General features: G+C 37.4%; 1 protein-coding gene across 50 annotated transcripts in view; it reads right to left on the bottom strand.

The window, feature by feature from the left end:
- ABI3BP (ABI family member 3 binding protein) overlaps positions 1 to 22,465 on the bottom strand; it is a 166,227-nt gene that overhangs the window by 90,746 nt on the left and 53,016 nt on the right. For 44 of the 50 annotated variants that reach the window (XM_021293209.2, XM_021293214.2, XM_021293218.2 and 41 more), the window contains exons 6-12: positions 21,723 to 21,784; positions 14,171 to 14,222; positions 13,037 to 13,099; positions 11,877 to 11,972; positions 9,280 to 9,357; positions 2,319 to 2,399; positions 900 to 974 (exon numbers count right to left, since the gene is read on the bottom strand). In XM_021293209.2, the coding sequence (XP_021148884.2) occupies positions 900 to 974; positions 2,319 to 2,399; positions 9,280 to 9,357; positions 11,877 to 11,972; positions 13,037 to 13,099; positions 14,171 to 14,222; positions 21,723 to 21,784 (507 nt within the window). The remainder of the gene's footprint in view (positions 1 to 899; positions 975 to 2,318; positions 2,400 to 9,279; positions 9,358 to 11,876; positions 11,973 to 13,036; positions 13,100 to 14,170; positions 14,223 to 21,722; positions 21,785 to 22,465) is intronic. The other 6 variants (XM_021293220.2, XM_065062041.1, XM_065062114.1 and 3 more) reach the window with 3 other exon arrangements.

Genomic DNA, 22,465 nt, shown 5'->3' with positions numbered 1-22,465 from the left:
TCTCACCAGGGCAGAGTAGAGGGGAAGGAGAACGTCTCTCAGCCTACTAATCACCCCCCTACTAATGCGCCCCAGGATGCCATTGGCCTTCCTGGCCACAAGGGCACAGTGCTGGCTCATGGTCATCCTGCTGTCCACCAGGACCCCCAGGTCCCTTTCCCCTACACTGCTCTCCAGCAGGTCATGCCCCATTACACTATCAATAAATTATTGACTTTATAGACGTATATATACATATATGTAAATACATGTCTATACATCCTCTTTGCCCATAAGATTTTGACCATAACATTTTGATCCTTACACGGCTGAAACTATTCTGATAATGTGAGCAATTCCATATTTTCTCAAATATCAGACCTTTCCAAAGTTCCCTGAAGTTCGTCAACAAACAGCTAATGAATCCAGAAAAAAAGCAAACACTTATGAATATTTAAACCACAACAACATCTACAAATTATAGTACTATTTTAAACAAATATACAAATATTTGGCAAACTACATTAAACCTACAGTACTGATGTTGGCTGGAACAGCACTCCAACTGTGAAATACAGGCAGTCTCAGAAGCTTATGAAGTACTTCCAAGAAACTTAGTAAACTAAAAGTACAGATTTTAGCTAAGTATAAATTGCCATCATCACTCTATAGATAAAAGCTATCCCATATATTGTCATGAGTTTTTGTTGCTTGTTGTTTGTTGGGTTTTTTTTTGTTTGTTGGTTTGACTTTTTTCAAATGAAGCATTAATCTGGAGCATCCTGTCATGACAATAAAGCAAAACCAGACTTAGAATGAAAGAAGAAATTTGCAAGTTTTGTGAAGAGAAAGCTAATAGCTACCATATTTTACATATAGAGTGATTGAAGTTTACTCAAATTTACAAAGAAAGTAATTACCAAATTCTGTCAATAGACTTTTTGGAGCATCAGAGATTCTGGATCCAGAAGGAAGTGGCTGTATTTCATTAGAAGCTATGACAAAAGAAATAATCAAGGCTTTACTTTATCAAGAATATGAAAAGGCACATTATGGATCTATATTTTGGCTTATAAACCACTCCTGAAACCAATGATATTTAATAAAAAAGAAAAATAAAGTAGTTCCAACCTAGGAAAAAAAAACACATAACTTTGTCATTTATAAAGGTGTGTGGAATATGAACAAAATCACCTTTTCCCTAATCATAATACAAAGATCCATCAGTCACAAGAATTTGATAATGAACATCCATCAGTAACTATGACCACCTAGTTTGAAATTAAGCAGTGACCCATCTTGGTTAAATTTCATATTTTCATCTTTAAAAGCATGGCAAAAAACAAGCAAGGTTGATTACACTTAAAAAAAAAAAAACCCAACTGATTAAAATTTGGAGTGAAAATTAGATTGATGCTTTAACTTCAGTAAATTTTGGAAATCTGCTTGCAACTGTATATGAAACAAGACCAAAAAAAGTGTATGACATGAATCAATAGGATTAGGTAAAAATATGTTTATTGAGAAGCATCGGCAGTCCTCTTCGCTGGAAGATCTGTACTTCAGACCTGCAAATGTTGATGATATTTTCCTTTATCATACATCATCCTATATGTATGCCATCTGTGCTTTAGAAAAATGTAATAAATGTTAAAAAAATGCATAAATACAACCCTAAGTTTAGATTTGTGTTCATAATTTTCCACGGTTTGGGGATTAAAATACAGACGACAAAATCAATACTGGAGAATTTAGAATTCTGAATGCAAGAAGTAGATGCTGCTCCAAACCACAAAACTGAAGTACTACTACTTAGATCACAAATGTCTCATTCTGAGACATCTTTATGAAAAAATCAGTAGAGCTCTTTTTTCCTCCAGGACAAATACAATTATACCATGTCACATGAAATATAAAATTTTCCTTTTGCGTCACTTTTGATGCTACCTAAATGAACCTGTCATCAGAAGAAAATCAAGGAGGTAATTATTTCAATTCTATCACTGAGGTTAATCTTACTGATGGAAATTTTATGTGATGTTAATCATGCAGATCACATACACAGGAAACAGTACTTTGAAAAATAAAACTGAATTACCCAGTCAAATCACTTAGCAACAATCATATGTATAACAACCCCAGTTCAGCCAGAAAGAGATGCATCCTGCTTTACATTTCATTTGTGAGTCACTGAAAACACAAATGGAAGCAGAAATTTTTAATTGGGATTACCTTTGGAGTCAATACAAAGGGGATGCAGCAAGTAGAAGAAAAATTCTGCTGGAGGTGGAAAAAGCATTTAATGTACAAAGAAGGTAAAAAGCAGTGAAGTTAGTTACCCAGATTGTTTTGAGTTCGCACCAACTCGGGTTTAGGCGTTGATTTAAATTCCTCAGGTCCATATTTTTTCTCAGCCTGAGCTAGAAGAAAAAAGTTTTATTTAACTTAGAATCCCTCTGAGGTTTTCTTTATCTATTGCCCAAAGTCCACTCCTTTTCTTATCACCATTTCATGCCACCTGATTAGAATAACTTCTGCAGCAGCTCAGCTCCATGATGACTAATATTTATTTTTGTTTTCAGATGTCAAGCCTATGTGATGTTTTGGATTTATTTTGTTGCAGTTAACATGACCAATGGAAAATGCAGCAAAGCTAAGATTAGAAGCTCACACTGCACTTGTAGTACAGCTTCCCATATTCTTCATGATATACATTATAAACAAGGCCCATTACATCACAAAGTGTATTTACAAATATTTTCCCTCCTATTCTGGATTTTTAAAAATCATTCTAATATAAGACACAGCAGGAAAAGAATAAATATTCACCTATTGTGGCAGAATGCAAACCCCCCTCTCTCCCCCTCCCTCCTTCAGTATGGAAGGAGTAGGCACATCTCCCTCTCTCTCTGCTGTTTGCGGCTAACAGCTGCTTTTGTTTGGCCCCAGAGCACCCTGGCCAGGGCCATTAGGAGAAGGGAGTGCCGAGGCACACTGAGCCGCTGGGCGCCTGGGGCCAGTGTGGGGGATGTTTGGAGGCTTCAGGGGCACCCACAGACAGTGTGGGGGTGCAGAGAAGCTTCTAGAATGCCTACAGTCAGATCTGATCAGCCAGTATAAAAACGGGACTCTCGTCGAGACTCCGCCCATTGTGTGGGTCTCTCGGAGCACGAGCAAGATGCTGCTGCCGAGAGCCCCCCTCCCCGGGATGGAGACTGTGCTTGCCTCGCCGCCACGGCTGTGAGCAAAACTTCTCGCAGGATTGCGAGTATATGTATGCTTTCCGTGCACATATGCACGTGTAACTTTCCGTGCTCAATACAAGCACGTGTAAAATTAATTCTCGCAGGATTGCGAGTATATGTATACTTTTCGTGCACATATGCACGTATAACTTTCCGCGCTCCATGCGAGCGCGTGTAAAATTAATCCTCGCAGAATCACGGGTGTATTTTCCTTCCGTGCACATATGCACGTGTAACTTTCTGTGCACATTTGCACGCGTACTTTAAATTATTTCCTCGCACAATCGTGAGTGTATTTTCCTCCCGTGCTTCCATGTAAGCACGTGTAATATTCCGTGCACATTTGCACGTGTAAGTAAATTAACCCTCGCAGGATTGCGAGTGTATTATAAATTTACCCTCACAGAATCGCGAGTGTACGCTTTCCGTACTCACTATGAGTACATGTATCTCTTAAAAATAATTCCGCACCGTGTTTAGGCAAGCGTGTACTTCTCCGGGACTGGGGGACGGCTCCGTCATTGTTTTGAGTGAAGCCACGTGCATGCACACTGTGGACCACCTCTTGTGATAGTTGCTGCCCCTTAATAATTTTCCTCAACTGATATCCGAACCTTTATTTAAGTCACTTTTGGAGCGTTAAAACCCTGTTTCTCACCGGTTTTGGACCTTGTTGTCCCTTAAATTAACCTACGGGGTGCCTCTGTGACACCTATAATACCTTGGTGCTTTCATTTTTCTAGTAATAAGAAACTGAACCATATTTCAATAAACCAGTGCATAATTGTACTCTTCCAGCTGTTCTACGTAACATTTAATTCCTACAGTATTTAAGTCAAGATCACTTCTTTCGTCTCCATCTTGCTGGAAGTCCATGGTGTTTAATCAGTCATACAGTACACATGACGGGTGATCTCAGATTATAAATTGACAATGATTATTTATATGGAACACAGGATGGTAAAGTCTCAGCTTTGAATGTCATAAGAACATTAATTCCTTCCACAGAGCAATTTGTACAATATTTACCACGTACTGGTATTTAGAAGCGATCTTTAATATTGGTGATCAGCATCAATATAGTATTAAGATTTAGTATTCATTCAGTTCAATAAAAGATCGCTTTCTTTTTGCAATACACTAGAAGGGAGTTACTTCTGTTTGTCCAGCATGCTCTCCATGCTTTTTCCACAATCTCCTAAGCATGCTTCATGCAAGAACTGATCATGTAGGCTTATAAGCTTCTTATTTCATTCCCTGAAGAGAACATGCTGTTTTCTGGATTCTAAATAGTTACACAGATGCTACTACAGTTGCAACAACTATACTGTTTTCTGGTTTGGAGTACAGTGGTTTTCAGTGCCACAAAAGATGGACTCTCCACAGACACTCCCTTACTAGGACCCAATTCAGCTTCTACTAAGTCAGAGTTCTGTTACTATCATAGTGGAAGGAGGACTTCTTTCTACAGAGAAGTTAAATCAATTTATCTCTATGAAACTTGTGGGAGAAAATTCACCCATAAAAGACCCAGAAACAACTAACAAAACCATACCTCAGAAGCACCTCAGAAATACTTCAAAAGCTAGCATATCTTATTGGTGAAATGTAATCATGAAAAAATAAACACAAACAAAACCCAAACACCCCCCAAAACAACCAAGCAAGCAAACAAAACCTAACCAACCAACCAAAATGAACACAAAACCCCCTCACCAAACACCACAAAAAGTGAATGCAGACATTCATCATGTTTTGGGTTTTTTTAGAGGTCAGATGATTTACATTCATATGAAGCAGCTAAGTTGGCTGAGCAAGCTGAACAAGAAAAAGCATGTTTAGAATTGGGACAAAAGGAACCAAGTTCTCCTCTGCTTTGCACAGAACATCGTAGGGATGATGTGAAACAAGAGCAGAAATTTTTGTAAAAAAAAAAAAAAAAAGATACAGGAAGTCCGAAGTTTGGCCTTTAAAAGCTAAATTAGAAAAAAAGAGAGAAGTGCTTCTGACTTTTCCAGGGCAGCATGTAAGCTAGGTTTAATGTATTCGTTTATTCATTCAATGGTAGCTGCAAAGTAAATGGTTAACAAGCCCAAGCAAAGGAAGTCACTTTAGTATCACAGCATGGAAAATGGCAGGAATGCATTTAGGCAACATTTGTTAAACTATTTTTCCTCTAATTTCTCTTGATGCTCTCATTCATGTTCCTCTCTTCCTCCACAACCAGAATTAAGATTTTCTGATGGAAGCAATAATCTCACTCCTTCTAATATACCACTTGAGCACAAGCGTAAGCCTTCAGGGGCTAGAAGGAGGATGGGAGGAACAGAACTTAAGAAATATGGCAACAAAGGAGCAATTCCTATTAAACATTAACCGTAGTTTTGATTCACAGGTGGTACTTTTCACTTCAAGCCTATTTCACAAAACTACTTAGTTAAATTTCTGGTACAATCCCTTACATAAAGAAATAACTTGCCTTTTTAAAAAACAACAACAACAAAACAAAACAAAAAACAAAACAAAAACAAAAACAAAACAACAGCAACCCCAAAAACTAGTTCTACCATATCCTAGACAAATGTGCTGATATATCTACCTGCTGGTTAGCTCCAGTTTCCCTGTGAAGTTAATAAAAAGGCTTAAACTTTATTCACCTGAGAGAAAAAATGTAGTGGTAGTTTGTGGTGCATAATACAGCATTTTAAAGATTGCATTAAAAAAAAAAAAAAAAAGACATTACACATTTGTGCTGTTGTGTTAAGTGTGTTAAGAATAAATTAGTACTAAGTGGAAAATATTTTAACAAGCCTGGCAAAAACAAAGCATGTAAGAGCTTACTAGCCAGTCTTTCCACAGAACTGCAAGCCAAGGGAGGGGAGGCCTGAAATTAAGAAAATAATGGGGTGCCTGGCTGACAAATACACCCAGAAAAGTTACCGAACTGTGTCACAACACAAAACACACCCTTTGACAAAGACCCAGGGGAATACAAGAGTGGCCCAGCTCATGAAATTTTACAGATGGTTCATTTGCTTCTAGGTCACTTGCTTCGAGCTCATTTCTTACCTTCTTCCACGACTGATGACACAACAGCTGCTGCAGAACACAACTCTTAAATCAGTGTTCTGTTGCCACTTCTGGCACCAGTCCTTAAACCTTTCACAGCAAATAATTACTATGCCTTATTCAAAGAATCCAGTATGATTTTGAAATAGTGAAGTCTGAATGAAATAGAATTAAGTAGATCCTATTACTAAACTCAATTAATTGTGCCTGTATGTTAACCTGTCTCTCAAACACAACCCTTGCCAAAGTGGGTCATATCTCTCGCTTAAGTTACTTGTGAAAGTTTGGCTCAAATGCCTAAGTATTCAAGCTATTTTTGCATATTCAACGGCTAGATAGAAATCACACTCAAATATTTTCTTTTAAAGGATTCCCTTTCATTTCTGTTTCCTGCCACTCCCTTTTTTGTTCTTTAACTGAAATACTGTAACTACAATGAATAAATTCTTTCATGGAAGTAGTGTGACATGCTCATACTTTAACATGAGACACTGATGCTGTGATCAACAAAGAATGACCGAAAGGATCGGTTACCACAGAAAAAGAGACATGGAATTAAAACCACAGAGGAAGCATGAAGTGGAAGATGAAAATTATTCTAAATATTTCAGTAAATAACTAATGATGTGATAGCAACAAGAATACGTTTACTTGTAACAAATGGTTGTACATATTTTGTCACTAAAAAGACAATACTTGCCAATAGTTATCATGTGCAATGAAACACTAACCTACTCCATAAACACATAATTCTGTGTTAGGTCTAGAAATTATTTTGTTTGTGGTTAGAATTACTGCATGCCAGGTACATAAATATAATTACAGAACACAAAGGAAAGGAAACAGAATGGACTGATTTTCTCCTCCTTGGGTGATATATCAGTCCTCGTATCAGATTCACACTGTTTACCTGATTAACCAGTAAATTCCAGCACAAGGAATGATGTGTTTTGATTAGATGAATGCAAACTTGAGGACTAGGATTTTGTGAGAGAGCAGATTACATAAATCTATGCATTCAGTTCTCACTTTCACAAAATGGTAAAGTTCTAGAAAAAAATATCTGTAGATTGCTTGTTCTGTATTTATTTGGACAAGGTAAATAATTTAGTAATTAGAATTTATGTCCACAAGAGATCTCAAGCTAAAACAAAACAAAAATTATTCACAGTTTTTTTAAAAAGTATCCACATATTTCCAATTAGAAGTAAACTGTTCATCACATATATGCTAAACTTGTAAACTTCAGGGATCCCTTTGATAATAAATTCCTGTGTTTGTCTCTTAATACTTAGGATGAACAGAAAATATGTATCCATATGAAAGTTTTGCAGAAAGAAATTGATGGTTAAAACTAGAATTTGGCAAACACACGTGTTGAGTTGAAGATAAGATTCTGTAAACATTTTCAGAGAAAAAAAAATGATGGATTGTTTAATCTAACGGATGGTTGTCAATCATTACATGATTTTGCTGCATTACTTCATCCTCCATCTTTTTCATTTCCTACATATCCTTTAAGAGCATTTTTGTTTGTTTGTTTTAAAGACTTAGTTGGTCTGATGATGTAAAATATGGTATGTTTGATAAACTTAAGGAATAAAATAAATGCAGTTATATTTAAGGGCAGCACCTCAGTGAATCTTGTGATGTCAAAAGAATAACGTGCAACTCCATTTCAGCAGGCCAGGAAATTCTTTATAGATGGAATAGAGTAATGCCAGCAAGAACACATTAAATTATTCACAGTTTTTTTAAAAAGTATCCACATATTTCCACATATGACTAAACATATATCCACATATGACTAAACTAACCCAAAACAAACCTTCGCTGTATCGTTTCCTCAAATTATTTTTTCATTTTAAAGTCTTGCCACCATTCAACCCTTCTTTCTCACATTTCATCAAAGAAAGTGGCAGAAGCCAACTATTGTCTCTAATGACAGTGGAATCAAGACTTCGGTCTTAATTATATGACAAAAGTACAGCTACAGAAAATGAATATAAGCATATGTCTACTTAGACAATTCTGAAATGTGGGTCAATAAAGTGGGTGGAAAGTCACTCTTCAAACAATTTATCTCTCTCCAATCCTTTTTCCTTCAGATTGAGATGTCAAAATAGAGGGCTATACTTGTCATACAACTTGATAAAGTAGTTCATTGATATTACACTAACTTGTTTCCTAAGCAAATGGAGGCAGTAGATCTGGTGAGTTTTAAAACATAACTTCAGGTTTTTAAACAGTTTAAGGAACCAGCATATGAGTATGTCCTTTTATATAAGCAATATTTCCTCAACCACAAGTAGATGGTGATAAACTTCAGCCTTCCAAATATACAAGTTAACATATATTTCACAGACAACCTTTATTTCACAGACAACCTTGAATATGAGTCTAGGATTAAATTTTATATTCCTTTCCCATGGATGTGAACAGCTCCTGTTAACTTTAATAGAACCAGTAAGTCCACAGAGAGAGTTTGGTCAAAATTAATATGTTCAAAACTGAAATTGAATGGTACATCATGCTGTCATACTCTGCCATCTGTGAAATAAACCTTGTCACTGTGACTGTTCCATCTTAATCTCACACATGCATTTTGCACAATCCTGCTTTTGTCCCTATTTTTCTTCTTCATAGATTTCATGAAAGCCAGAAGTTCAAGGTGCATCACAAGAAAAGTATTATTTTGCCATTTTTCACAATTTCAAGGTATCTGCACTCCACAAAGACATGGTTCTAACTTTAAGTGTTTTTATAAACCTGACAATTGTAGCATCTGAAACTTTCTTTCAAAATTAGATTCAGATTTTTATTCACATCTATCACTCATGGCTACTAATTCACATATATTATCCTCCTGCTTTCTAATCAATGCCTTTAACTGCAGATTAAGCAAGACAAAGATGGAGTCAATTCTAGTTTTTTTATCTTTGGCAAAGATATCCCATGCAGTTTCTAAAAACAGAATTTTCATTACCTGGGAGGGTCTGTGGGGAGATTTCTTGAACTTCTGGTGTTTTGGATTCAGCAGGCCATACTCGAGATTCATTCTTAGCTAAAGGGACAAAGACATTGGAGAGTAATTGCAAAGCTGTGTCTGCTCTGTTCTACTACAGATTTATTTTTGTCCTATTTCAGTTTGCCAAAGTAAACCAACATGGATAAAACTGGAAAGCTGAATACCTTTAGGAATCCATGAACTTCCACTGCACAATCAGTACAAGCTTCAATCTAGCTATGTTAAACACATGCATTTTTGGCATTATTTTCTTCATTAAAAGATTACTTTAAAGTAAATTTTACAGGAAGGAATTTGATGCCTTACAAATAATTACTTTCACACTGCAAAATAGTTTTCACTGTTTTCCATTTGTCTAGCTTCTGAGCATTAACCGCAAAAACACTCTTCAAAATTCAAAGATGTAATATAATTCTAAGGATTATATGATAGTCTAATAAATTTTCAAATACTATGCAAATGTCACACTAGTTATGTCCTTATTTTCCTTTACATTACCTCTAATAATTACAGTGGTAACAACAGTGGTAACAGTGGTTACAGTAACAGCAAAACACCCACCCGGAACACAGTGAGTTTTTGACTAAGTAAACAAAAAAATTAATTTGGAATTCCATAAATATGATATTCTGTGATGCATTATTTTAAATTTTTCTAAATAATAAAGAATTAGAAGAGTTGTAGTGTGTTAAGAAATCATAATTAGTCACAACTTCACACACAGCATAAGCCTTATTGCATTTTATTGTAGACATTCATAATTCTCAGGTATCAGTGAAGGATATCTGTATAGATTTAGACAATATGTCTTTTTGTCAGTTATTTTATACATCAAGTTATTTCTCAGAGTATTTTTGTTTTCCAAGCAATGACTCTTCCCTGTTTTATTAACACACTCCTTTGAAATCCAGTAGTCCCTTGTGTGTACACCCACGTACTTCATGTTCTCTGGTAAGGAACACACAGTAAACAGAATAAAACAAAACATCACTTGTCTGCCCTGGTTATTTTCACCAAGGTGTTTGCATAATCTAACATAAAGGGTGGCTCCAAACTGGCATCACACCAGCTACCTATTTTAGACATATCAGAACACTGAAATTTAGAAGTTCAAGTTCTATGCACAGTGAACTGAGAAAGTCGGACATCTCTAGTAAAGCTCATGCTACCTTTGTTTCTTCCTCATCTTTTGCTCATAGTCACATTCTGCCGTTTTTACTGCACACACTACTGAACCCTATGACCTCTCTGAAAACACAACATTGTTTTCCTGTGGAAAGATATATTTTTACTGGTAGAAAATGAAACTAAATATAAATATTCTAGATACCGAAGTCCAGAAGTGATACTGGAGATCTTAATATATGGTTTACTAAAAGTAAGTGTTATTAAAAATGGATTTGTCAAAATATGGTCTAATGAGTTTTAATGGTACCTTTGTTACTTACACTTCATATACATGTTAAAACCAATCTAGTAACGATAAACACCTTGTTTTCTCTGCTTGCTGTTCAAAGAAAATGGTAGTAATCAAGTTAATAATGTGGTCAATTTTGTCATCATGATTGCAAACCAGCAATGGTCTGTAATGTAAACAGTGCAATTAAGTTTTTCCACTTTACTTAAATTTTTGGTAGCCATAGATGATGCTAGCAATACTTGTCTGTCAAATGCTGCCAGATACTTCCAGATACAATTCTTTGAGGAACTCAGCCTTGGTTCAAACATATTCTTACTCAAACACATTCAACTATTATTCCACCGTGTAGCTGTGCCCTTACATGTACACAGCATTTTAACAGGAATAAGCATTGCTGTTTTCTCACTGCAAAGCACGACAGTCTGAGAATGTGCTATCGCCAGCAATTGAGTGACAGAATAAATTAAACAAAAGAGAAGAATGGAAAAAAAGATCTGACCCAGTTGTTTGGAGTTCAAATTAAGTATTAAGATTAGCCAAGCCAAAAGTCATCAGCTCCAGAACTCTATTCTCCACAACTAAGCTATTTGCAGACGATGTGCTAGTTTACGGACCTTAAAAAAAAAAGCCTCAATTGATCTTTCTCCTGCAGGTTTCAGGCATATCTAGAAAATACACAGGAAATCTCCACTGAAATGTTCTGATTTCTGGCTACCATTTTTTTTTAATGGATTCAATTACAGATAATAAGAAGAATCTCTTAGTGAAACAATTTCTCACATATACTCAAGCCAGAACTCATATAATTAAAGTTCACTGAAAATCTGATCTTTCAAATGGATACACAAGTGTCCATTTTAAACAGGTATATTGAAAGATATAACCTATGAAAAAAATAAGTTATATTGTAAAACAAAACAAAGCCCTAAAGACCATAAACACCACTGGTTTATCTTCTTTCCTCTTTGGATCAAAGCTACTACACATTCTTTTAAATAGCTCTGAAATACCTTAAAAAACTGTTCAGATGTTTTAAAATAAGTTGACTTCTATGAATCCTTGTAAGTCCAAGCTCACATCACTATGCTTCTGATACTGCTCACAAACAATACAAGCTCAGTTCATTTCTGCTTACCCAGTTTTTTCCTGGATGCTTGAGGTCTGTCATCTATTGGCAGGAGAGGAGGAAGTTTCTGCTGAGTTTCATTGAGACCTGGAACAATAAGGTGCACTACACAGAAAGATACGTGCCATTAATTCCAGAAGAGATGAAAAATACACACTCCTGAGACATGTGAGAAACTATTGCTGAACTACCTGGAGTTTAATCTGAGTATCTGGGAAATGAGTTAGTTCTGTTCGGTAATTATCAGTCCCATTTGGTGCTATTTCCCCTTTACACCACTCACTGTGTTGTATTACAACCATTTCATGATTAATCAGGATTGAAACCAGTTCAATACTGGAGCATACAGCCCTGGAGTACTGCAGCATCAGACTCTGGGATATTGTGTCTGGTGGGCCAAGAAGACTCAATGCCAAACATCTGTTTGATTCACATCAATACAGTAAAACTCACACAAAGAAAACTTTAGCCAAATGTTATGTAGTTAAATAAAGTATTGCCATGTATAAAAAACAACTTCTGGAACCCAGGAATAAATTGGTCACAAAGTGCATGATGCAGTGAGCCTTTCCCATCTATTTCACACTAAGCACTATATGATAGACTTTTCCCTATTGTTACATTCTAAGACAATACTATGTATTCTTATAGGTCAATCAAGAACAGAAAGCATGCAACTGAGTGGCTTGAGGAAAACAGTCATGCCCTGAGACCTAACATCAAGCTTTAATTGCAAGTAAAGTTATAATATGCATCACTATTGTCTAACACATAAGTCTAACACTAAGTATACGCTTGTGTCTGTAGATGGTAGGTTATCGTACTGCCTTAAAAAAAAAAAAAAAACAACAAAAAGAACAGCCTGTGATCTCAGTAAGATCTTTGACACAAAACTTTACTTGAAGTAGGAAAGAAATTCTTGGCTTAAACAGTGACACCGTCTACTTTTAAATACTATAACAATAAAATTATTCTATTTCCCCCAGGCCACATCATCCTCAAACCATCTGTACCACCATAAAACATAACAAATATCATCTGAACCAGCTGCAAAATACTCTTTGATATGCAAAAAAAGAACTATCAAGATCAAGAAAATTAGAAGTATTTACACAGTTCTAATTTTCAGCCAAAGAGAAGGAAAAATAACAAAAATATCTTCTAGTCACCTAATATTGCTCCTGGCAGGGAAGAACTATCTGCAGTTTTCGACTGTGTCCGATTTTGAATAACTGTGGAGACAACACAGTAGTATTAGAAAAACATCTAAAAAACCCAAAACAAGAAACAAAACAAAACCCGAGACAAGCGTCAGCATTCTGAAAATCTTGCCTCAACTTAATACTTAGAGATGAGGACACCATCCTAATCTTCTCTGTATTTGCATTCAGTTTAAGAGACTGCAAACTGTGTTTCCTCTACATCATGTCTTAATGGTGCACCTCTTTGCTCCACTTGCATATCACTTTTATATTCTTGGTAAAAAATAACATTACATGTTTATGTTAATATAAGGCTAGTTCCAGGCCATCTCATTACCCTGCCATTCACAAGCCTTAAAAAAAGATGCATGTGAAGTAAACGCCAGCATGGTAATTGCAATAATTACCATAATCTGCTTTGACGCCATCCTCCAGTGCTTTCCAATCCCTGAACTGTGAACTGCCTCTGAAGACATTTTGCTTGATTTTGTTACATAAAATTATTCACAATCCCATTTCTGTTATCAAGTTTAAATCTGGAGCTCATTTTCTATCAGCTACATATAAGTAGCTTATTTTCAAATATTACACTACTGTGCTACCTCTTACCGCTAGAGAGAAATGGGCATTCTAAAGGGCAGCGTGTTTAAGTCTATTGTAGATATCTCCCTCTCCACTGACCATGGAAAGAAGAGGGAAGTCTAAGTCAATGACTCAGCTGAACTTTAGCAGCATGAATCTCATCCATATTGCTGCCCTTCACACATGACTATCAGGTTACACATAGCTTGGCAATCAACATGCCTGGACAATCTAGTTGAAAGAGAAAAGGAATGGATACTGGCAGAAATCAGAACTGATTGGTATTCATTCCATGAGCCAACTAATGCATTGTTTATAATGCAATGTAATAGCTCATTTTATTAACACAGATAAGCAACAGCTTAATAGTATTTGTAATTAAAGGACATTATAGTTTTTAAGGTTCCACCCATTCTAAAAGGAAACTTTCATGACATTCACGTCAGAGTCAGATTTGTCTTTCATTTTAAGTTACTCTTGCAGAGCATAAGAATAAATTAAAAAAAATTACAAATTTACCTTGTTTGATTATTGTGACAGGCACCAACTTCTTATTATCACGCAGTGTAAGCTGAGAAAGAGGTGAGGGGAGAAAAAAAAGCCTTGGGATAACTTCTATAATAGTAATTGAACTTTCTTAGTAACAAAAATAGAGGGCTCTATTCCAATACAATGCCTGCCTCAAGTTAACACTGGATATGGCGCTGGCCCTAGTCACTGAAGTTATGCTATTGCTTCAATTCCCATGGGCCGGTATAGTAATATCGCATTTTGATCTCCTTTTTTCTGCTTGAGATATTTTGCTTCAGAAAAACACAGTATTTGAGAACTTAGGAATCCTCAGCCCTCTTTTCTTTTAAGAATCTCTTGAGCACTCACTGGGAGTAGTCCAGAAAGCTAAGAAAAGCTGAGATTTAACTACAGCAAAACCTCTGAAACACATACAGTTACTAATTTGGTCACAGGATTTAACTATATTCACAGGAATAGTATACTTAGAACACAAACTATTCCAGACCAGGCGTACATTTGTAAACTATCAGGAGTCTTAGGTGAATAGTCTGCTTTAAGTAGACTAACGCAGAGTAGTTTTATTTTGTGAAATTGTTTCCAAAGTTTAATTGACTGGTCACTAATGTTCTTCTCACATTTTATGCTAAATACATGAACTTTTCTGCTGCTCACTTGTCTTTGACCCAGATTAAATTTTTTCCAAGTGTGAATCTTTTCCAGCATTTTGATACCATAAAAATAAGGAACACATGAATGGACTCCAGATATTCTAAAAGGAAGAACACAGCTGCTCCCAAACATTATAAATCAATATTTACTACCACACAAGGGTACTAGGAATGACTTCTGAAAACTTAATACACTCAGGTGGTGAGAGGAGGAAAACTGTTATGCCAGCAGTATAAAAAGGCTAAATCCCCATTAAAAGTGGAATTTCTTTTTTTTTTTTTTTTTGAGTTATATCTGAGTTACAAGAAAGAAATAAATAAAGTAACTCAAACTAGCTCTCCATGTCAAATGTACACCAGTGAAGTCAGAATCATTTAATGTTCATTTTGTACTTCATGACGTCTGGTCTTCTTCAAATGAAAGAACACAAGAACACTTGCATGAAAATTCAGCATTTGATGACAAAGATTTTTTCTCTATTCTAGATATCAAAAAGAAGCTTTAAAAGCAATGGTTGGGTACACATCAAACACATACCAAAGTCTAAGAAGCTGGAAGAAGGCAAATCCAAACAAGTGAGATGGTTCTTTCCTCAGTGGAATGAATGGAGGTTGTTTATTCTATGAAGGCCAATTGCATGAGGTTTAACTGCTTGGTGGAAAAGGATCTGGGGGTGTTGGTCAACAGCTGGTTGAATATGAGCCAGCAGTGTGCCCAGGTGGCCAAAGAGGCCAACAGCACCCTGGCTTGTATCAGGAATAGTGTGGCCAGCAGGACCAGGGAAGTGATCATCCCCTTGTACTCAGCATTGATGAGGGTCCACCTTGAATCCCGTGTTCAGTTTTGGGCCCTTTATGACAAGAAAGAAATTGAGGTGCTGCAGAGAGTTCAGAGAAGGGCAATGAAGCTGGTGAGGAGTCTGGAACACAAATCTGATGAGGAGCAGTCGAGGGAACTGGGTCTGTTTGGCCTGGAGAAAAGACCTCACTCTCTACAACTACCTGACAGGAGATTGTAGCATGGAGGGTGTTGGTCTCTTCTCCCAAGTAACACATGATAGGACAAGAGGAAATGGCCGCAAGTTGTGCCAGGGGATGTTTAGATTGGATGTTAGAAAATATTTCTTCATGGAAAAGGTTGTCAGGCACTGGAACAGGCTGCCCAGGGAAGTAGTTGAGTCACCATCCTTGGAGGTGTTTAAAAAACACATAGATGAGGTTCTTAGGGAAATGGTTTAGTGGTGGACTTGACAGTGTTAGGTTTAAAGTTGGACTCGGTCATCTTAGAGGTCTTTTTCAACCTGAATGATTCTGTGATTCTATTCTATGAAAGCCGTTACTTTCTGCTACCTAGTAACAGTTTTGCATTGGCATGAACATGGTTTGAAATTAAATAGAGGTTTCAGTCATTATCATTAATGAAAGATATAAAATAATCTTCCTTTTTTATTGCTTACTCTTTTTCCTCTATTATTAAAAAGGCTTACCTTTCTGTTTTGCGATCTAGCGAAAAAATTGTTGCAGCTGATTAGCTTTTGAAGTAACCATACTATTCATGCAACTAAGAAGCGGGATGAAGTGCGCTTATCAGAAGAAGGTGTTCATTTTTTGTATTTCTTGTCAGGAGCCCTAAAATCAAATAAACAGCTCTCAAGCTGTAGTGAGCACTTGTGTAACTCAAGTGCGGAACTTATTATCAGTCCTTTTACTAGTAAAAGGTTCTTACAAAAGCATCCTTTATTTGTTGAATGAGTGGATGACAGTAATGACAGCAATATGAAAATGCTAAACACATTACAACACATTCAAAATTTAGTTTCTCACTCAAGAACAAATCATTGACATTAAATCTGTGTTCCGCAGCTACTGTAATTACACTGCTTACCCTGCACAAATCTGCGTGTGCTGCACTTGAAATCTTCTGTGGTATTGTCAATCCCCTCTTTCTCAGTCTCTAGAAAGAGACTACTTCAGCTATTTCTATGTCTAGTAAAATTTACTACTTGGGCAAACTATTTCAAAAACATCAACATATCATCTGTAGGAATGGCACTACTATTTTCGAGACAGAGAATATAAAGCATATAGGTATTAGGAACATTAGTTATTAAAATGACTGTGGCATCTCCATGAATGAAGATGGCAAATAAGGTATTTCTTAATTTCAGAGGAAAAATAGAGACATAAATTGTACTGTTAGTCAGGCATCTTAATTTCTGACTCTATACCCATGGCATATTGCATAAAGAACTGCAGTTATCAGACATTCTGTCACATGGCATATAGCAAGAGTACTTTAAGAGACATTTGTTCTTTCTGCCTCTCTTCTATTCCAGTACTCCAAAAGCCACAAATAACTGGCACATATGTAAGAGATTCCTCAAGAGACCATAACAGTCAGCCCGGACTGGAAAAATTTTGGAAGAGCAGGCATGTTTTCTTCCAGAGTTTAACAAATCATAGAAGTTAAGTGTCCTGTTTGTTGGCTGGAAAAATCATACAATCACAGAATACCAGGTTGGAAGGGAATACAAGGATCCAACCTTTCTTGGCAAAAGCACAGTCTAGACAAAATGGCCCAGTACCCTGTCCAGTTGAAACTCAAAAATGTCCAATGATGGGGAATCCACCACATCCCTGGGGTGATTATTCCAATGGCTGATTGTTCTCATAGTGATAAATTTTCCTCTTGTATTCTACTAGAGTCTCCCCAGGAGTAACTTGTACCTGTTGCACCTCATCTTTTCCATTTGACTCCTTGTAAAAAGGGAGTCTCCATCTTTTTTGTAGCCACTCAAAGTTGAGGAGGACCCCACCTTTCAGATTGACATTATGAAATTACAGGAACTTGGTCAGACAGAAGAGGAAATTAATTACTACTGCATCATCTCCACCCTACCACCACCCCTTGTTTATGAAGGGAAAACATAGAATTCTCCTTTTCTTCCCCTCTCTTATTAGTTGTAGCTCACACAGCCCCAGGAGTTCAGTCAAACTTAAAGGATGAACCGGCCAAAAGAAACACAAGCTGATATGTGACCAATGTTGAAAGGGCAGAATGACTAGATGGATCAGTAATGTTGCTTTAATAAACAGCCTCTAAAAACATCCCCTTACAGAGAAGAGTTAGAACCATGCTGATGTGAGCCAATTGTGTCTTTGGAGGAAAATAAAGCACAAACAAAGCTCAGTCTAAATAACACTCTTTCTGGCTTTGCACTGATGATGCGTTGCAACACTGAAATAAACCCGCATGATACTGTGGAAACTGTAGTAATAACATAAATGCAGGTGCTTACCACTATCTGCTTCCCAGCCTTAGTTTTATGGCTTTTTGCACCATCAAAATGAAAATGATTAGAGAATTGTTAGAATGATCAATGGAATGCTTTCACGATATTTCTGTGGAGGGTGATAAAGCAGTACTACTCTGGAGCTAAGCCCTGTGAAGCTGACTAAAAAGACTAGATGTTGGCTCCAGTCCTCCTTTCATGCTTAAGCTGTGCAAATATTTGGAAAAGTGTTCTAGCTCACTTTCTCAGGACATCTCTTGCATAAATAGAAACCCTACTTTCACAGAAGCGATGTAACAGAGTCAGGGTCCTGGCACGCATGGTTTGCTAAGAGGAATAAAGGAACTCAGCTTGCACTCCAGATGCCAGAATGAATTACCTGATTTTGGGCTATCACATGTAACTTTAAAGACACTTGTGGGACCAATGGGAAGAACAGTAATGTTGATTTCATCAACAACAGAATGAGATGAGAACCTTCATGAGTATTTAATCAACTGGCTTCATCTTACTCACAGATAAAACATTTTCTCTTGAATGTGAGACATGACCATGTTTCCAATAACTTAAGCATTACACTGCTCTCTGTATGTAATACTATAATTAAAGTATTACTGTCCTAAATGAATACCTAATTATTCCTACAAGGAAGTGTATGTAATAGACTGCAGTTTGATTCCTGAAGGAATTTGAGGCCTGGAAATTACAGACTGTTTACAATACAGTACAATATGAAGAGGGAACAATGAGAAACCATACATGACCATTTCCTACCATGAAAACATTTGGAAAATCAGAGACAGAAGAGAATTGTGAAGAACAGATTGTTCTCCTATAATAATTATCACTCATGGGGCAACTCTTTAAAATGTCTGAAGTAACAAGGATTTCTACAACTTTTCCCATGGTCTGCCTCATGAAGAAGATTAGCTGCTGAAACCTGCAATTTTCTGAAAAAATAAGGAAAGGAAATATGAGGAAACCAATTTGATCTCATAGAAGAGGAGGTAATGCTCAGAAGTTATGAATAAAATGTCTGGTTTTCACTGTATATAAAACTAGTCAACTAACAGTTTCGGTCTACAGATCTTTCATTCCTGCTTCAGCTCTTGGAAGAAAAAGTATCACAGAATCACAGAATGTTATGGATTGGAAGGGACCTCAAGAGATCATCTAGTCCAAACCCCCTGCTGGAGCAGGAACACCTAGGTGAGGTTACACAGGAATGTGTCCAGGCAGGTCTTGAATGTCTCCAGAGTAAGAGACTCCACAACCCCCCTGGGCAGCCTGTTCCAGTGCTCTGTCACCCTCACTGAGAAGAAGTTTCTTCTCAAATTTAAAGGGAACCTCTTGTGTTCCAGTTTGACCCCATTACCCCTTGTCCTACCATTGGTTGTCACCGAGAAGAGCCTGGCTCCATCCTCATGACGCTCACCCGTTATATATCTACAAACATTAATGAGGTCACCCCTCAGTGTCCTCTTCTCCAAGCTAAAGAGACCCAGCTCCCTCAGCCTTTCCTCATAAGGGAGATGCTCCACTCACTTAATCATCTTTGTGGCTCTGCGCTGGACTGTCTCCAGTAGTTCCCTGTCCTTCTTGAACTGAGGGGCCCAGAACTGGACACAATATTCCAGATGTGGTCTCACTAGGGCAGAGTAGAGGGGAAGGAGAATCTCTCTCGATCTACTAACCACCCCCATTCTAATACACCCCAGGATGCCATTGGCCTTCCTGGCCACAAGGGCACAGTGCTGGCTCATGGTCATCCTGTTGTTCACCAGGACCCCCAGGTCCCTTTCCCCTATGCTGCAGTCTAATATGTCATTCCCTAATTTATACTGGAACCTGGGATTGTTCCTGCCCAGATGCAAGACTCTACACTTGCCCTTGTTATAGTTCATTAAATTTTTCCCAGCCCAACTCTCCAGCCTGTCCAGGTCTCGCTGGATGGCAGCACAGCCTTCTGGCATGTCAGCCACTCCTCCCAGCTTGGTGTCATCAGCAAACTTGCTGATAGTACACTATTCCCTCATCCAAATCATTGATGAATCTATTGAATAATACTGGTCCCAGTACTGATCCTTGAGGCACTCCACTAGATAAAGGCCTCCAACTAGACTCGGCCCCACTGACCACTACACTCTGTCTTCTTTCCTTCAGCCAGTTCACAGTCCACCTCACTATCCGATCGTCCAACCTGCACTCCCTCAGTTTAGCTGTGAGGATGCTGTGGGAGACTGTGTCAAATGCTTTACTGAAGTCAAGGTAGACCACATCCACTGCTCTGCCATCATCCCTCCATCTTGTTACATTCTCATAAAAGTCAATGAAGTTGGTCAAGCATGACTTCCCCTTGGTGAAGCCATGTTGACTACCCCTAATGACCCTCTTATCCTTGATATGCCTTGAGATGGTACCAAGGATAAGTTGTTCCATCAGTTTCCCAGGGATGGAGGTGAGGCTGACCGATCTAGAGTTACTCGGGTCCTCCTTCTTGCCCTTTTTGAAGACTAGAGTGACATTTGCTTTCCTCCAGTCCTCAGGCACCTCTCCTGTTTCCCAAGACTTGGCAAAGATGATGGAGAGTGGTCCAGCAATGACTTCAGCCAGCTCCCTCAGCACCCACGGGTGCATCCCATCCGGAGCCATGAATTTGTGGATGTCCAGATTGCCTAATTGCTCCCTAATCCAGTCCTCATCAACTGAGGCAAACTCCTCCATTGCCCTGCCTTCTTCTGGGGCCTCAGCAGTACAGGGCTCCTCAGGACAGCCTCTGGCAGAGTAGACAAAGAAGGCATTCAGTAATTCTGCCTTCTCTGTATCTTCTGTCATCAGGGCACCCACCTCATTTTTCAGTGGGCCTACATTGCCTCTGGTGTTAGTTTTATCTGCCATGTATTGGAAAAAGCTCTTTCTGTTGTCCTTGACCCCTCTCGCCAGGTATCTGTGTATGTAAATCCACAAACATATGAAATCCACCCATGCTTGTTTGATAGGTGTTATGGCAAATACCAGATGAGAAAAAAAATAGGAAATAAATAAATGTTTATATTTACCTATTTATTTTAAAAAAATCTTCAAATGCTTTGATGAAACAGTAAAAAATTCTAAAAATTTGATGAACTGCCTGGTAATCTCAATAAGTACATTTAATTGCCCTTTCTAGCTTTTTCTTGTTTTGCAAACACTTGCCTCGCATGTAAGAACTATTAGTGAATTCAATGGGATAACTAATGACTTTAGAACACATTAGTATACACCAGATTAGTCTATAAAATAACAATACTACCTTATCACAAAATGGACTGACCACCACAACTATCACAGGTTAACAAAACTGAACACTACAAAAGGATAAGCAAATTTTATTTGTTAGAATCCACATACAGAAACCATCTTGCCTACAGTTCTCAATCATTTTTTCAATACACACATATAAATGCTTCTCCTTACAGTATTTAGTCTTAAACAGATTTTTTTTTTAACTACAATTTGAGGCCATAATCTCTTTATCACTTTAATGGAGAAGCAAAACCTTGACCATACAAACCAGAAATCTGGTATAAAAAAATAAAATAAGACAATTTTGCATACCTGTGTTTGGGCATTAGGTACCAACTTGTACATATTCTGGAGGTGTCCATTTACTTTTTTATCTGATTTGACAGAAAGAGAAATAAATACACAGATTTAATTTTTCTTTTGTCCAAAGGAATGCAAATCAAGTTTATTCACCTTTTTCAACAGCTGAGAAAGTTAGAGGATTTAATTGCCTGTTATAAAAACACACTATGTGACAATTTTGTTTGGTTCTCTTTACCCAGATTAATTAATTAATCTGCAAAACCTCCCCTTCATATTTTGACAGAGAGGAAATGAAATATACCCTGGTTGTTTTAAAACAGGAGGTGAGAGAGCTGAAGTGCCCTTTGGGATTTAGAAAGGAGACGTCAGAGGTGCCTAAGAGGATTCTTTAAAAAATCAATATAACGACAACACTAACATGCAAGGAAGAAACCTGAAAGAGGAATTTCTGCATCCCACTAGTCAGGCTGGTACTAGGACTGGCTAAAAGCAGCATGTTTTATGTTTTCCAATAGTTAGTCTTGCTTTTAAGTGCACTCTTCTGATAGAAATAATCATTTAGCACTGGCAATACAGAGCAGGCATACCACTTCTCTTTGTCTCTGACATGGTTTCCTTTGTCTCAACATATGAACAGAGTAACCCATGGACTTAATATCTGAAATATTTCTCTTAGTTTTCTTAGTGTTTTTTGTTTGTTTGTTTGTTTTTGTTTTTTTTTGTTTGTTTGTTTGTTTGTTTGTTTGTTGGTT

Source organism: Columba livia, chromosome 1 (assembly GCF_036013475.1).
Source record: "Columba livia isolate bColLiv1 breed racing homer chromosome 1, bColLiv1.pat.W.v2, whole genome shotgun sequence".
Lineage (NCBI taxonomy): Eukaryota > Metazoa > Chordata > Aves > Columbiformes > Columbidae > Columba > Columba livia.
Note: the sequence above shows the minus strand (reverse complement) of the source record. Positions and strands in the feature narration are given on the sequence as shown.